Source organism: Corvus cornix, chromosome 12 (genome assembly GCF_000738735.6).
Source record: "Corvus cornix cornix isolate S_Up_H32 chromosome 12, ASM73873v5, whole genome shotgun sequence".
NCBI lineage: Eukaryota > Metazoa > Chordata > Aves > Passeriformes > Corvidae > Corvus > Corvus cornix.
This window is the reverse complement of record NC_046342.1, coordinates 526,020-542,471: the sequence shown is the minus strand read 5'-3', so window position 1 is coordinate 542,471 and position 16,452 is coordinate 526,020. Positions and strand designations below refer to the sequence as shown.

The 16,452-nt window shown below is 50.6% G+C and overlaps 1 protein-coding gene across 2 annotated transcripts in view; it reads right to left on the bottom strand.

Moving 5' to 3' along the window:
- The window catches only part of PHF2 (PHD finger protein 2), a 59,424-nt gene extending 44,112 nt beyond the window's left edge, over positions 1 to 15,312 (bottom strand). For both annotated transcript variants that reach the window (XM_039558999.1, XM_039559000.1), the window contains exon 1: positions 14,788 to 15,312. In XM_039558999.1, coding sequence (XP_039414933.1) covers positions 14,788 to 14,885 — 98 coding nt within the window. In that variant the 5' untranslated portion in view covers positions 14,886 to 15,312. The remainder of the gene's footprint in view (positions 1 to 14,787) is intronic.
- Positions 15,313 to 16,452: the final 1,140 nt, after the last annotated feature.

The following is a 16,452-nucleotide window of genomic DNA, read 5'->3' as shown; positions in this document are numbered from 1 at the left end:
TCCCAAGGATTTGAAGATGAAAAGCATCTCTATCAGGAATGGCATCCCACAAGTGGCCAAGCAGGTAGGCCACCTTCCCAGGATAGCCCCACAGCAGCAGGAACTCCAAAAGCTGGGCTAAACCCAAGCCCTGAGGAGCAGGAGCCAGGATCAGCTGTGCTGCAACACAAACCTGTGTTCACCAAGCACTGCATGGTAAAGTGTATCCCTCATGTCTTGCCCTCTGCAGTTCTAGGAATTACCCTTAGAAATAAGCACATACATATCAGGAAATCGGCCATTATGTAAAAGCCTCACAAACTGACCGCAGCCCTGCCCTGACCCTGTCAGTCCATTTCTCCTTCCAACAGGAACACTACTACAAATACCACTGCTGTAATATCAGCTGTGCAGCACCCACAGCTCAGCAGACTGCCTGTAACGCCAGCCTGTTACAAACTCACACCTGCAACCAATGGATCCCTCGGGAATTTTTAATTTTGTGACTTGTCCTCCAAAAGCCACAACACTTGGAGCAACACCACTCCCTTGAATTTCATGTTCCTTCTCACCCCTCTTGACCACATCAAGGATCTGCTCATCCTGCGTGTCATATCCACAGCCACACGTGTGGCAGGAGCAGGCTGGAGATGGGCAGCATACATGTGTGACTAAATGACAGATAAATGCAAATAAACTAAACAGCAGCAAAGCCCCAGGCAACATCATTAACTTTGTTCAGCAATAACTACCTGTACCTGTGTGTGTTTATACATCCATGTATGCATTTATACACAGCAATACAAACCTGAGCACTGCATGTGTTTTATTTGCTTTAATTGTGACACCCATTTATATAACGTTTTATATAACTTATCTTTAAACCTGAGGTAACTTCTCACTGTAATTTGCATGAGCATGCTCAGATCTCACTAAAAATACTGATCAATGGTTGGTTCTCATTTTCAGTCACAGTACCATTTTCATGTAGTCTTTACAGATATATATAAATATATAAACACATGGAAATCCTGATAGTACCCTGACATTACCTTTTCATGCTCTGCTTTGCATGGCAAACATCCTGAAACAACTGTAACGCTCACAGGGGAAGCTCCAAAATGAGCCAACAGTACAACAAGGAGGGAAGAAGGAATAGGAATGATTTTCACCATCATATTTACAAAGAACTTACTATATTAAACCCAACAACCACACAATTAAAGAATGATAAATTATTAACAGAACCTCCAAACCATTCTTGACTCTTCCTGTTGTTGAGCTGCATAACCTGCTCTTGTATCTTCATTTCAGCACTTCAAATACATTTTCAAAAGATTAACATCAAATTTCAAATGACCTAATTACAGCTTTATCACATTTTATTCCTATTTCGAGATGCAAATTGGCTTTCTACATCTCCATGTACATCCACGCTGTGCTCTGCGTGTCCTTCCCGTGCCGTTCTCCAGCTGGCTCAGCGCCACGATCGCAGTCCAGGTGACAGGACAGGGTCCCCTCCCACGGAGTGCTCAGCGCTGTCCCATTGCTGCAGACAGCCACAGTGGACATGGCCCATCTTGTCCTTTGATACAGCACATGGCACGTGTGTGTGTGGGAATGACAGACGACATCCTTGATAGAGGGAAACAAAGAAAACCACGGTAGCAGCAGGCATAAACCACCTGAGTGTCCTGGGATCAGGCGTTCAGACCTGGGCTGGTATGAAATGGTGTCCTCTGTGTGCATGGATTTGTAAGGATTTGCTCCACCTGGTAATTCCCCCCGACTGGACACACTTGCCTGGCTAACTGGTACCACTGTCTCCCTCACACGCTTCAAAGGAACCAGTTTCCCTTTTCAGTTTCCCTTTTACCAGCTGTATGATGCAACAGGTTGATGATGATGGATCAGTCAGTGTGGCTTTATCCCAGGGCCCCTTTTCTCCCTCTTGCCTCCAACAGGACCTCTACTTACTGAAGCAGGTCCCAAGGCCCTGCTGCTGTGGACTTCGGGGTTGTGTATGTTTGGGGTTTACTGCTGCTCATCAGCAATTCCAGAGCACAAACCCACACACCACATCAGGTCCTGCCATAGCAGGTTGTTCCTTACAGCTTTCACAACAGCATCTTACCCAAAGCCTTGCAATAACCTCCAGCCCGTCTGGCGACAGAGCACTGCAAGCTCCTGGAAAGGTCATAAGCCATTCCTAGAAAATGAATTCACTCTCAATTAGCATTATATTTTACACAACTCTTCTTTTATGCACCATTCTGGGATGATGCCAGAGCCTGGCCCAGCGAACACACAGCATCACTCTCATGACATGCAGGCACTCTGGATCTCACTCTTGTGAGAAACACAGCAAGGCTGTGGAGAGAGCTGCAGCAGTGGGAATGTTTATTTTCCAAGCAGGGAAGAGAGGGTCATGCTCATTCTAACCTAGGGAGACGTGGCGGGATTTACAGAACTGCTCAGGGTACGATGATTTGGCCAAGAGCCAGAAGGAATTCCAGGAGGAATCTCTGGCTTCGAGGCTGCTGCTGCAGCTAGCAGAGCAATTCCCAACACTTCCAAGGGTCACACCTGTCGTGTACAGCTGAAGCCTGAACAACCTTCCAGCACAGCACACCAGCATCCCACAAATAACTCTGCCTGAACTGTGAATTAAAGCAAAGAACAGCAGGAAGCAGACAGGGCTCTTCAGGGTCCTGGGCAAGGCACCTGAGGGACTCAAACCTCCTCTGAACACACAGAAGGAGGAGTTGGTAAGCTCAGTATCAGAACTGGTTGTAACTGGACATTTTAAATGGGACCAAGCTCCCAGCTTCTTCTCTGGGAAGCACGTGGCACCCTGCCTCGGATGGCAAGCACGGCCCTGGGTGGTACCAGCCCTGCCTGGCAGCCAAGACCAATGCTCCCAGGGCTAGAAACCAACAGCACTTTCCTGCTTACACCTTTAGCATCTCCCTCTCTAGAAATACAACAACAAATCCCACACACTTTAATCTAGCTGAAGCGGACAAACAAAAGAGAATCCCAGTGAAGCTCAAAGTACTCTTGAAAAAGGATTTCCTTCACTCAGTCCCCAGTGGGATAGTTTACTCCTACAGTCCTATTCTGGCAAACTAGGTCCCTCCAAGATGAGGCTTTTCTTCTCCCTCCTTATGTAAGCTTTTATGTGGGTTTCTGTCATTTACAAGCACAACATATTTAAAAGTTTAAAAAATAAATCTGATATCAAATGTAAGCAGGAACAAAGTAACTTGTCTAAAACTGATTTCGTTAAGTTTCAGATGATGTCATTACTGGTGAATAATAATGCAGACGTGGATTTGTTGCCAACAGGAAACACTGTAGTATGGAATGGAATGGAATGGAATGGAATGGAATGGAAGAATAGAATAGAATAGACTCTTCCAAGTTGGAAGGGACCTACAAGGACCACCCAGTCCAGCCCCAGGCCCTGCACAGACACCCCAACAACCCCACCTTGGGCATCCCTGGCAGCGCTGTCCAAACGCTCCTGGAGCTCTGGCAGCCTCGGGGCTGTGCCCATTCCCTGGGGAGCCTGGGCAGTGCCCAGCACCCTCTGGGGGAAGAGCCTTTCCCTCATCTCCAACCTAAATATATGTCACAGTCTCATTCAATTTTGAGTCTATTTTCAAGTTACTCCAAGTGTGTTAGAAATGCCTAATTTCACTTTTTTGCAACTAGTTTGGTCCAAACTGACAGGGAAACCCCAACATTTTTCTTAACGACCCATGATTTGAACTGCAGAATCCCAACCCTGGCTGGAGGTTGGAACAAGATGAGGTTTAAGATCCCTTCCAAACCAAATGATTCTGGGATTCTGGGATTCTATGGAAAGTCATAAATTTCCTCTTTTTCTGCAGATACTTTTCTTGCCTTTTTACAAACATGACATAAAGTGTTAATATTGTTTCACTGCTTGTGACTTATCAACACAAAATCAGAGCTCAGCCTTGCTCTTCTCAAAGGGAAAACCTTACCTGACTGAACCCTTCCAGCCCACGCAGGCTGTGCTCCACAAGACACTCCTTTAAAGTGCTCCACAAGACATACTTCCTTAAAAAGTGATTGTGACATTTTCTGTGGCAGTTCTGTCCCCTTGAAGCCCTGTGGCATGAGCAGGACCTGGAATGCCAGCAGGCCAGTGCCACTGAGCCTCCCCATCAGCATGGTTTGCAGTTAAAGCAATCAGTTCTGCTCTGAGAGGGATTTCAGAGTGCCAAGAATGCTAAGAAACACAAAATTCAGAAAGAGCAATGAAAAGGCAGCAGCAGCCAGCAGGTTCAGACCGTGAGCATGGGCAGCCAGACAGGCTCTGTTCCCACTCACTGCGCGATTCCGGGTAAGTGCTCTTCAGAAACACCTCCTTGACACACGGTTTCCTTCCTAAAACCATTTGCCAACTCTCACACCACAAAAAAGCAGAAAAAATTATTCTGAAGAGCATTTGTAGTGAGTGCTTTGTATCTGAAAAACTTCCTTGCACCAAAGCATAAAACAACAGTTCTGCTTGCTCTAAATGAAAGGTCCCAAGCAACCAAAAAAACCCCAACTAAACAACAAAACCTGCCCACCCTCCCTGCAGAAAGCCTCCTGGGACAACAGTTAGGATTGATAACCTAAAAATATCAAGGCTTGGCTCATTTTTGAATACTAGAGGCAGCAGCAGTTCTGATTGCAACTGACACGTTGACTAGATCATTTCCTACACCCCTTGCTTTGGAAGCATCAGGGAACAACCCCAGCTCCAGCCTTTTCCAGCCCTTTGGGTATTTTTCAAATTAAGATTGTGACTGAACTTCAGCAACTACTTCAGTTCAGCATTTTTTAAAAGGAAAAATTTAGCAGTATGGTATAAAGGGACATAAACTGTTTATGGGACTTAAGTAGCAGCCAACACCAGTTCAGGGCAGCTCCAGACTGTAACTGGGAGCAGAACACTCTGCCCAGTACCCACTCGGTGCAGGACTGCTCTTCACACCATCTCCTCACTGCTGGTGTCACTTTCAGCACCCATTTCCTTCCCTGCTCCCCTCTCCTTACCACCTGCAAACGTCAGGAGTGAATCTGAAACATGAACTCCCACTTTTCAGTAACACCCACAGCATCCCACAAGGGCAGGGGGCTGTGCCCAGCCTGCAAACCAAGGGAATATCACCACATTCCCTGTGAACAGCCACAGGAGAAGCACACAGCTGATCACACCCAAACCTTGGAGTTACCTGAGATGTAAAATAAGGTAATTTTTGCTGAGAAAAAATGAAACCCAGAATGGAATCCCACAAAATCCAGAAGAGCGAGCATATGGCATTACCTACGTTTCCAGAAAGCACAACATGCACTCAGATCTATTGATTCCAATAGCAGATGTATTGAGAACTACAGATTGCAACACACAATCAGAAGTCATTGTGGATTGTCACTCCCCTGCCCTGCCAGGAACTCGAGGAGCACAGTGCATTCTAGACATACCTTCAGCCTCAAAGAGAGCATTTTCTGAAGATCCCAAGCAGCAGAGGCTGACTCCATGCACTGACAGGTTTGCTGGGTTCCACAGAACAGAAACTGCCCAGGCTGGTGCTGCACAGCTGCCCCTCAGTGTCAGTCAGAGCCTGGCACAAGGGCCAGGTGACAGCCAATTCCAATCTGGAGCCTGAGATTCTGGGATTCTACTGAGGCAGCTCCAGTGGCCTGCCAGCCATCAGGATGGGAAACTCATCAAGCACAGACCATAACTCTGCTGCCAGCCCTTCCAGTCTCTTCTGACTCAGCCTTCCAGAACAGCTCCGCTCCCCTTCCTCTTCTACAGATAAACTATTAATTTTCTTCATGATGTTACGTATTACATCTAAAATATTAATGTACTCAAATTAATGCGCACACATGAGAGAGAGTTAAGTCAAACCCAACCAAAGAGAAGTTAATGGATTTGCCAAAAGCTTGGGAGGAAAGGAGGGGCAAAGCCAGCAATAGAACCTTGTCATCACATATCTCTGTCCTCTGCATGAATCTCCATGTTTAACTGGTGTGTCTGAAAATATAGAATCCCAGAATGGTTTGGATTGGCAGGAATCTTAAATCCCATGTCATTCCACCCCCTGCCATGGGCAGAGACACCTCCCACTGTCCCAGGCTGCTCCAAGCCCCAATGTCCAGCCTGGCCTTGGACACTGCCAGGGATCCAGGGGCAGCCACAGCTGCTCTGGGCACCCTGTGCCAGGGCCTGCCCACCCTCACAGGGAGGAATTCCTTCCCAATATCCCATCCATCCCTGCCCTCTGGCAGTTAGAAACCACTGCCCCTTGTCCTGCCACTCCAGGCCCTTGTCAAACTCCCTCTCCAATTATATTGGAGCCCTTTCAGTATAATTATATACAAATATTGTGTATTTAACACAGAGTTCTGGCTTTAACAATTTACTCAGCAACTTTAAATCCAGAGAGTCTTTTGTCCCCACGGTTCTACAAAGCACACGGGGATCGCTGCATCGCACTGAGCACTCCAACCTGAGCATCAGCCACTCTGCAGCCACACACAGAAACGCTGACGGAGCAAGGAAAGCAGAAGGAAACGTGTAACAGTCCCTCGAAAGAAATGCTTAGACTATTGCATGGGACTATGACAAAGTTCAGCCTGGTGGAATCATGAGCTGCTGCAGTGGCCGCACACCAACCTCCTGCCGAGGGCTCCTGCCCCACAGCGCTGTCCCTCCAGCCCACATCGGGAACGGCTCCACACCCACCCCAGGGCAGCAGCACCTTATTCACTGAGCCCTCGTTCCCAGATTTGCCAAGGCAGCCTGTCACCCACGGCTCAGCCTCCCCTGCTGCACCGCCACGACCCCAGCCCCAGGGGCTGTGGAAGGAACGGGTGTGCTTCCACGGAGGCAGCAATGTCCTTAGAAATCTGGGACTGCTGGAAGACGTGGGAGTAAAACTGCAGGGGACTATGAGCAATACCACAGGGTGAAGCGCAGCTGTGGGTGAGAAACTGCTACTATTTCTGATACCGCTTGTAAATCACACCCTGGAGAGACAGCGCCGAGACACGGTGTGCCAGGACACCTCGCTCGGAAGGGATGGAGAGGGCTCTCAAGGAGCTGGATACATTATTTCCCTTCGTTCTTTGGACACAGAGTTGCACAGGACTGTTACAAACCCAGCCGGAGCTGCAGAGACATCCCACCCCGCTGCGGGCCCCGCACGGCTCCGCTGCGTTCTCCAGTTTTGTCATCAGGCTTGACCCTCCTTTCAGGCTTTTTTCCTCTTTTTTTTTTTTACCCTCCTTTCACACCTTTCACAGACTGACCAGAGACCCAGGATAATTTTGCCCAAACACCTCCTGTAAAAGGCAGAGTGCTGAGGTTGGCTTTGCAGTGGTGACTCAGCCCCGCTGGGGAATACCAGGTTCTCCTGCAGGATTGTTCCTACAGCCAACAATCCCGGGAGCTGCTGGGTTGTTGGGTTGTAGCTTTGCTACACCACCACAGGCTGTGACTAAATGCAACACATCCCACACCATCAAGGGAATTCACCTCTCTGTAATGATCACTCATCTGTGCTAGCTCACCAGACTGCAGAGGTTTGTTCTTGCCCCAACTCAGAACAAGGCTGAGGCCTTCTGCTGTTATTAATCAGCCAGTTCCAAAGGCAGAAACCCGATTTCAAAACCAGACTTCTCAAAAAGTAACTAGTAAGTCCATATCTGGCTCCTTTACAAGTTTAATGCAGATAACCAACATTTGTCTGATAAGTTACTGCAAATATAAACAAAGCAAAAGGGAAACTTGAATGTGGAGTAGAAGAGATGTGAAAAATATTCACTGAAACATGGTCAAAAGTTAAAAGGTCTCTGTACACAACTAGGAAATGGAGAGTATTTCTTGGACTGTAGAAAAAATGTTCAGCTATTTCAGCCAAACCCAGATGAACAATTTCATCATCTCTCAATTGAAGAAGATGACTTGAGCAGAAGCACATCAAAACATTGATAGAAACACCCCAGTGAGAAAGAGGCTCTTCACTAATGCAATAACACAGCACCTGGAAACTGAAAATAAGCAAACTTGGATTGGAAACACACATGATTTTTTTCCAATAATGAACCAATAAACCATGGGGACGTCTCATTAGTGGATTTGTTGACTTTCCCTCAAGACCAGCTGTGCTTTCTTTTGGCCAATGTGCTTGTCCTGATGCAAGAGAGTTGGTGTATAAGAGTCCAAATACCGCCAAGAACCACTTTGGTATTAAAAGCTGCGAATTCATAGAATATAATATCTACTAATATCTAGCAGAAATATTTTACTTTTTTTTCACTTATTACATCCTTCCAGTCTGCCAGATGAGGCAAAATGCTGTTTCTGGGAGTAAATGTACCATGCATTTTACTAAAAGAGGAAAACACAATGAAATCCATGAGCAATTCCATAAAAACAATAAGGCAGCTCTCACAGAGTTCCAGATTACTGGGTTAACAACTGCAAACAGGAAATTTAAAAATATCTTTGTTTCTGCAATTCTGGTTTATTTTTTCCTGTCAAAATATACTATTGCTTAACTTTCTGCTTGTCTTGACTACTTGCTAAAACTAATGGATGAAGCACTAAAAATTGATGAACATCCCAGCACAAGCTTATACTGGTTAGCTGGGGAACTAAGCACATCCACACCCAGTGAAACTCAGTGTCCTCCCTCCTGCTCTGCCTGTAAGCACAGGACTAAGCCCTGGCCTCACCTGGAGAAGCAGCACCCATCAGTTTTTGGGGATGTGCCTGGAAGGAAAAGAAGGAAACTCCTCCATGGGCTGCTGGCTGGGAACCCTGCACATATTGTCAGCCTCTTCCAACAGCTCTTCCAAAGGCCCAGGAGAGTGCAACAAGGAGGGATTTGCACTCTCCAAGACCAGGAGGGAGTATTCACCCCTGGCACCCTGGGTGCCCCTGGCTGTGGTCCCAGCGCTGGAGAGCACCAAGCACCAGAACAAAGCAGATCATGGAATCCTGGAATTGTTTGGGCTAGAAAAGACCCCCAAAATCATCAAGTCCAGCCATTCCCCCAGCACTGCCAAGTGCACCCCTAACCACGTCCCCGATATACATGTCTCTTAAATCCATCCAGGGATGGTGACTCCACCACTGCCTTGGACCGTCTGTGCCAGGGATCACAACCCTTTTGATGGAGAAATTTTCCCCAGTATCCAATCTAAACTTCCCCTGGCACAACTTGAAGCCATTTGCCTCAAGATGTTTCAGCCTGTTCAGACCACACTACCAGAGACCACGGCCCCCAGGACACCCCTGTCCCTCAGAGAGTGCCCTCCTGAGGGGGTGGAGATGCTCAGTCATCACACGGGGTGGGGGAGCAACACCCCAGGAAAAAATCTACATGAGAGACTTGGTGAGATTTGCCAAACACCTTGTTATTGCCATTATATTGTGTACAAGAGGCATTTGGATGCAACAGCCAGGCAACATCCAAAACCAGCTGTGCATAAAGTCCTAAAGTGGACTGTGAATGGGCTCGTTTTTTTCAGATAAAACTCTGGAAACGAATTACTATTCATATCAGTCAGCCAGTGTAAGATATGCTAATGAACACCCAGGTTACAGGGCTATCAGCCCTGACACGATGCATAGCATGGTCACTGTGACAAACCCACGTGATTCCAAAGCATTAGCTCACCTGTATCACAAACAAGCCTCCAGCACTGCTACGGAGCACCTTTGTAAGACACTTTCAATGCCACAAACCATGTTTTAATAAAATATTTTGAGAACTGTACACCTACAGGCTGCCATACAAGAGAGGGCTACCCCCTTCCAGGAGAGGGCTACCTGGGTAAGGAGAACGCTCTGTTTTCTGTGTAGATATACTACACTACTACTACAAAACTTATATTGTAGAAAGAAAGAAGAAAACATATTAAGGTAATATTAAAGATGGTGGCCTCTGAGTTTTGGAAAGCCTTACAGTGATTGTATAACACTTTTTCTCTTCCCCAGTATCTCCCCATATATAGTTACACTGCTTTGATAATTTTTGTCAAGATATCTTTACCCATTTCCTTTATCAGCACTAAGGAAAAAGTTCCCCTTTGCTTGCAGAACACATTTCTTTGTTGTGACGTGGCTGCCATCCCACTAGTGCTGAACTCAACAGGTACCCAGGTGCCCACAGGACTGGTCACAAGACAGGGCACCTAAAGGCTTGGGCTGCTGGAGAGCACTCATTAAACCATAGTATTTTTCTTTCTTTTTTTTTAATTAAACATGAACTGTGTTTAATATATCTAACGTTTTATCCTTTCAGAGGTAAAATCTGGGTAAAACCTTCTAGAATTAGAAGAATCTTACATACAAAAATCTTCTGTGATCTATAGTGGCTCTCGGATACCAGCAGGCCAGACAATGTTCATGTAGGCCAGCCCTTTCCACACTACTGTCCCCTCTTGGTGTTACTTGGGTTTGGATTTTCTAAAGCATTCTAGCATAGGCACAAGCATGGCTCATTCATGATGCCTGTTGTGGGCAGGCTCCCAGAAAAACTGAGCCTGTCATCTTGACTAACTCTTCAGGAAAAATTGAAATAATCAGAGATTTTTAATTATTTGAAAAACTTATACACCTTGGTACTGTCTGAACTTGGCACATGAAAGGAAATCATTCTGGGCACAGCACAATTAACCTCAGGGATTCCCTCTGCTATGATAAAACCAAAGCAAATAGCACTCTAGTTTTAGGATTATCCTCATCTTCAAATTTTACCCAAATTTCCAAATTTGCCCACAGCTAGTGATAAGCCTGCGTAAAAGAGAGGAACTAGATGCTGCTGTGTAAAACCAGACCTGTTTTTGAAAGGGAAATGCTGAATGTTAGGAGCATAAGATCTGCCCACACACAGGGTTTAGCTTTGCAGTGTAACAAAGAAGTGCTTTTCTTAACCGAGCCATGTTCACTCTGTCCCAGGGCTTCCTGAGTAACTCCCATCATCATTTCAGGCTAATCTGATAACTGCATGAGCTGCTTTTAGGTAACTAAACCTCTTACTAAGTTATTGACCACTGCTAGGCCTGGAGCAAGAAGGTTCAAAGTTTAAATATACACGAAGTAATAAAATCAATACTTGTTATTTCATTTAGTGAGCATGATCCCACCCTGCAGCACCAGGTGCATGTTATAAGAACAGGTAACAAAATACTGCAGAGAAAATTAATAATTTACCTCCCCTCACCTACAGCTGTAATGAGTAACCCTGTACAGATTTCTAGTTGAACAAACCCATACAAAAGGAGTTGCCTTGTCTTGGATATGAGGTTCTGTAATGTTTCTGTTGTAGATGAGACACCCAGAGACCTCTCATTACGGACTTTTTCCAGCCACCAGCAACTTGTCAGCCAGCCCATCCCTGCTCCCAGGAATGGAGGGTGTCCCTGAGGGGCACGGCACATACACCACGGCACAGCGGCACCGGGCACGGACAGCCAGCAGCATCACCTGCAAGCTGAGGAGAAGGCAGAGCTCCTCACACCACGCAGCTGAACCACCTTGTCCCACATCACCTGTGCCTGAGCAGCAGTGGCTGGCCCAGGGACCCTGGCCCATGGCCTGTGGCACAGCTGCCACCAATCTTTCTATCCAGCCAGGGCTACCCTTGAGGCATAGAGTGACCCATGGCACTTGCTGAGTCTCAGCTTCTTCACACATCAAGACCACTCTCTCTTCTTCCTCCTTTCCTGGCTTTCTTCAAAGAGCCACCTCCCTTGCCAACCATTCCCCCCATGCCCCAGCTGTCCCTGGTGCCTGCAGACCTGGTACCAGGCTGAACAACACCAGGACTCCTCCTTGGGATGGGACCCAAGAGGAGAGGAGCCAGCACAGGCGGTGGAGGGGCCAGGAAACCATGAAGAGCCAGGGTGGCTGCTCAGGGCAGAGCACTGAGGCAGCTGAGGTGTGGGATTTCATCAGCCCAAACAGCCACATCAAGGAACACACGGCCTGCACATAGAGGGAGTCAAACAGCCCCCTGCCCGCTTTGGCATTACTGTTCTGTGCCTCTAAGAGCATCTCCATCCTTCCCAGACAGCTGGAAGCTGCTTGACTGGAGCAGCTCAGGCAAACAGAGAGAACAGGAATGATCAAACCTCAGTCTCACAAGGAGTCACAGCATTCTGTGAACACACCAACAGCTCCATGGCTCAGCACACTTCAGCAGTGTCCAAGGCTCTCCAATGCATTTGTCCCACAAGTGGCAAGGGCTCCATTGTCCTGACTCCAACTTCTGAACTACATTACATAAGTTTAACGTGCTTTTGATACTTTGAAAGTATCAGTTTGCCATCAGAACTGCTGAAATTGCCACAGAGATGTTGCCCAGCCTCAGGTGCAAGGGAGACTGTGACTACTGCAGGGATAAACCCATGAAAAATATTTCTCTTAAATATATGGGAACTCCTGTCGGAAAGGAAACATGAAAACACCTGATCTGCTTCTACAAAACCAAACCAGAAATGACACCTTTTTTTTCTGAATTGCACACTGTACATCATGTTAAAAAGAAACAGAAGTATGATTAAAACACTGGGTAAGCCTCCTGAACACTGCACAGCTTGGCACACTGCCTCCTTTTTGGTTGCAGCACCTATGTAACATTGTCTTTTTGGTTGCAGTACTATAAAACATTGAATTTTTTTGTTACAGTTCTGTATAAACACTAACATGAGTGCTTTGAGTGTCCAGGAGAGACTTGATTTTATACAACTAAATCCTGATTTTTTTTTTTTTTTACTATCTATTTGCTTGTGTATTACCAAGACAAGCAAACAGTGTCATAGATAAGCTGTTTGCTACTAAATACTCCATGAACTTCCCTGATACAATTATCTCAGGTTTTGACACTGTGACAAGTGAACTCCTCCTCAGTTTTCTTTCTTTAAAATCAATCTCTGGGCGCTACCATAAGCTAAGGAAAAAAGGGTACAAACCCCCCCGCCAGCAGTGCTACAAATCAGTTCTGCCTCTTCTGCCCCTTCATTCACAAAATGAAACACCTTTCCTCGTGCTATTGACCCTGAGCTGCCCACAAAATGATCATTTGTTTGATCAGGTACAACCAACCTCTTTTCATCAGTTTCAATCAAAATTCACCATCCTGTGCAGGCAGCTAAACTCCTTTTCTGTTTAACTCTTCAGGAATCCACTCTGTCATCACTTTGCCTGAAAATCTTAATTTTTTCATGTCCTTAAACTTTCTAAGTTTCAAGTACACATGCTTGAGGCTTCTCTCCAGCCTCACCTCACCATCTGTGCCCGAGTCCTCACTGACACAGGCCAGCGCGAGTCCTGCGAGCCTCCTGTCCCGGACCACACGTGCAGAGCGCCCTTCTGCCAGCACTGGCACTAGGACTGGCTATTTCTGCATTTCCCTTCCTGTTTCTACAGAGCTTCTAAAATAAATGGCAGAACATCATTCCTCATGCCACGGCAAAGTGTCTTGAATAGTTTATTCTGCGCACGGAAGATCCGCGGGTGCCCCAGGGCCCGCTCGGGCATCCGTGAGCCGCACCAGGCAGCGCCTCCCGCCTCCGCCTCCTCCGCCAGCTGTTTGGAGACGCTGCTGGGCGCTGGTTCCGATGAAAGAGCGACAGCCTAACCTGACTGGACCCCTGTCGTAAAAAGCGCTCATCCAGGTGATTTACCTGATTTTAATTGCACTTTTTACACTTCAATCACTCCCGGGGAATTGCTGCGATGCCGCTGACAATCCATCCTCCTCCTCCGTCACACCCGAAGGGAGCAAGGGGTCCTGCCGGGGGGGGGCTGCACCCGTGTGCACCCCCCTTCGCCCGGTGACCCCCTTCCCCGGCACCGGCTGCCCGGGCGGCGCGGTGGCTGTCGAGGCTTTCGGTCCCCAGTCGCCGCCCTCGCCCCCATCACACCAGGCGCCACCGAAGTTCCGCCGCCCGCCCCAACTCCGCCGCGGCCGCCCATTGTCTGCGCGCCGGGAGGCGCTTTGGGGAGAAACGAGCCGAAGAGCCGAGTCCTCCGCCCCGCCCGGCCTCCCCCGCCGCTCCCCTGCCCGCGGCCCCGCCACGGCGGGCCCCAGCTCGGGGCAGGGCCGGGGGGGCGCGGGGGTCCCCGGGGGCGGGGGCGCTGCCCGGCGGTGCCGCGGGGCGGGCGCTGCGCCAGCGAGGGCTCCCCCTCCCGCTCCCCCCGCCGCCCCGCCCGGCCCCGGCGCCGAGGGGCTGCCAGGGCGGCCGCTCCCCGCAGCCCCCGGCCCTGCCCGGCCATGGCCGCCCTGTCACCGGGGAACACCCCGCGGCCCCGCTCCGCCGCCGCGGGTGAGCCGGGGCCAAGGTGCCCGAGCCCTGCCCGGGCGGGAGGCCGAGGCGCCGGGGCCGAGCCCGCTGACAGCGCGGCCGAGCCCCGCCAGCCGCCGCCGCGGCCCCGCGCTCCCCGCCCCGGGCCCGGCTCCGGCAGGGACGCGGCGCGGAGCCGCGGGCGGGCGGCGCGGGGCGGCCGCATCCCCTCCCCGGGCGCGCACAATGGCCCCCGCCACCCCGGGGCTCCGGTGTCACCGCGGGGGGAGCAGCTTTGTGTCGGGAATCCAGCCCAAAACCCACAAAACACACAAAACCAGCGCGCGGGGAGCGCGGGAGCGGCGCCGGGGAGCGCGGCTCCTCCTTCCCCGCTCCGGGAAGGCCTGCGGGAGGGAGCGCGGCGGCGAGAGCACCGGGGGCGGCGGGGCCGGGGCCGGGGTGCCGGGCGCGGTGCGTTACCTGCCGTGGAACCAGTCCTTGCAGGCGTCGCACTCGATCATGAAGCGGGTCACGTCGTAGGGCAGCCGGCAGATGCAATAGACGGGCACCGTCGCCATGTTCGCGCCGATCGCGCCGATCCGCTCCGCTCACCGCTGCCCGCCCGCCCGGCCGAGCGGAGCGGAGCGCGGCGGGGCCGAGGCGCCGAGGGGGGAGACCCGGGGGAGGAAGGGGAGAGCGAAAAAAACCGAAATAATACAAAATAATAAAAAACGCTAAAAAACCGCGATAGTGGATTTAGGGCTCCAGAGGGGCGGGCGAGCGGTGCCGGAGGACGGGGAAGCGCTGCCCGGAGCCGGGGGCCATGGCCAGGTCCCGCCGCCCGCCGGCGCCGCGGGCCGGGGCTCTCTGTTGTTGTTGTTGTTGTTGTCCCTCCAGGATGGTGATTCCCGGTGTTCGGCGATCGCGGCGGTGCCCCCTGGTGACAGCCCGGCGCGGCCTCCCCGGCGGGCCCGGCCTTGCGTCAGCCCGGAGGGAGCGGGGCCGAGCGGGGCCGGGCGGAGCGCGGCGCAGCGGAGCGGGGCTCCCCGGTCGGGGCCGGGGCGCGGCGGGGGCTCGGCGGAAAACGCGTGTTTTTGTTAACCCCCGCCTGCCGGGAGGGAGCTGCCCAGCCCGAGCGCCCCCGCCCGCCCCGCCGGGGGGGCCTGGGGGGCGGTGCGGGGGGGGTCGGAGCGGAGAGCGCTCGGGGGCTGCGGGGGCGGGGGGACCCCGCTCGGGGCGCCCGGGGGTGTCTGCGGAGCGGGCAGAGCCCGCGCGGGGAGCGGGGAGCTCGGCGGCCTGCGAGAACGGGGGGGCTCCGGGCCGCCCCAAGGGCGAGGAAGCCCGGAGAAGTGGCCTCAAGTGCGGTGCGACCCGCGGGAACAACGCTCGGCTGGGTGTGCGGGTGGGGGCAACGAGATACACACCGCGGCTGGTTCGCATCAAAGGAACCCGAAAGAACGAACCTCTTCCTATTCAGTAACATGATCTTAGTGGGGGTTTAACCAGCTCGGGGGTTTACTGGGGTTGGACGGAGATGGTCTTTAAGGTTGCCTCCAGCTCTAAGTACCCTGTGATTCTCTATTTGTATGATTCCTGCTTTTAAAGTCACCACCTCTGCTCACAGCAGCCCTTTCCCTGCTGTGACACCAAGGGGATGGTAATAAACACCTTGTGCCCACCAAGAACCAGATCACAGCAGCATATGGGCTGTGGGGGGACACTGAGGCCCTGACTGACTATGTACCCCAACACCACACAGCCCCACAGACACCAACCTCCTCCCATGCAGAGGCAAAAGAGGAATCATGGAGTTGGAGCCGAGGCTGAAGATGCAGAACCTCACTGCCCTGCCATGCCAATGCTCTGAGAGGGGTTAAACAAATGGACTGGGGGCTTTCAGAAGGACCTCTATTCCCAGAGTGTTCAATGGCCACTGGAACCTTTCCCTGAGGAGCGAGAACTTCCTACACAGTGGTTGCAAAGGGCCTCGCAATGAAGGTGGGATTTTAATTCTGTTACAATGGATTCAGCATCTTGAATCCGTTACATTTGGTGGTGTGGCAGGGAATTTGTCTTTGAACAAAAAACTAACACTGTCATTTCTCAGACTTTTTTCATCTGTCTGTAAAAATCCTCAGAATCACC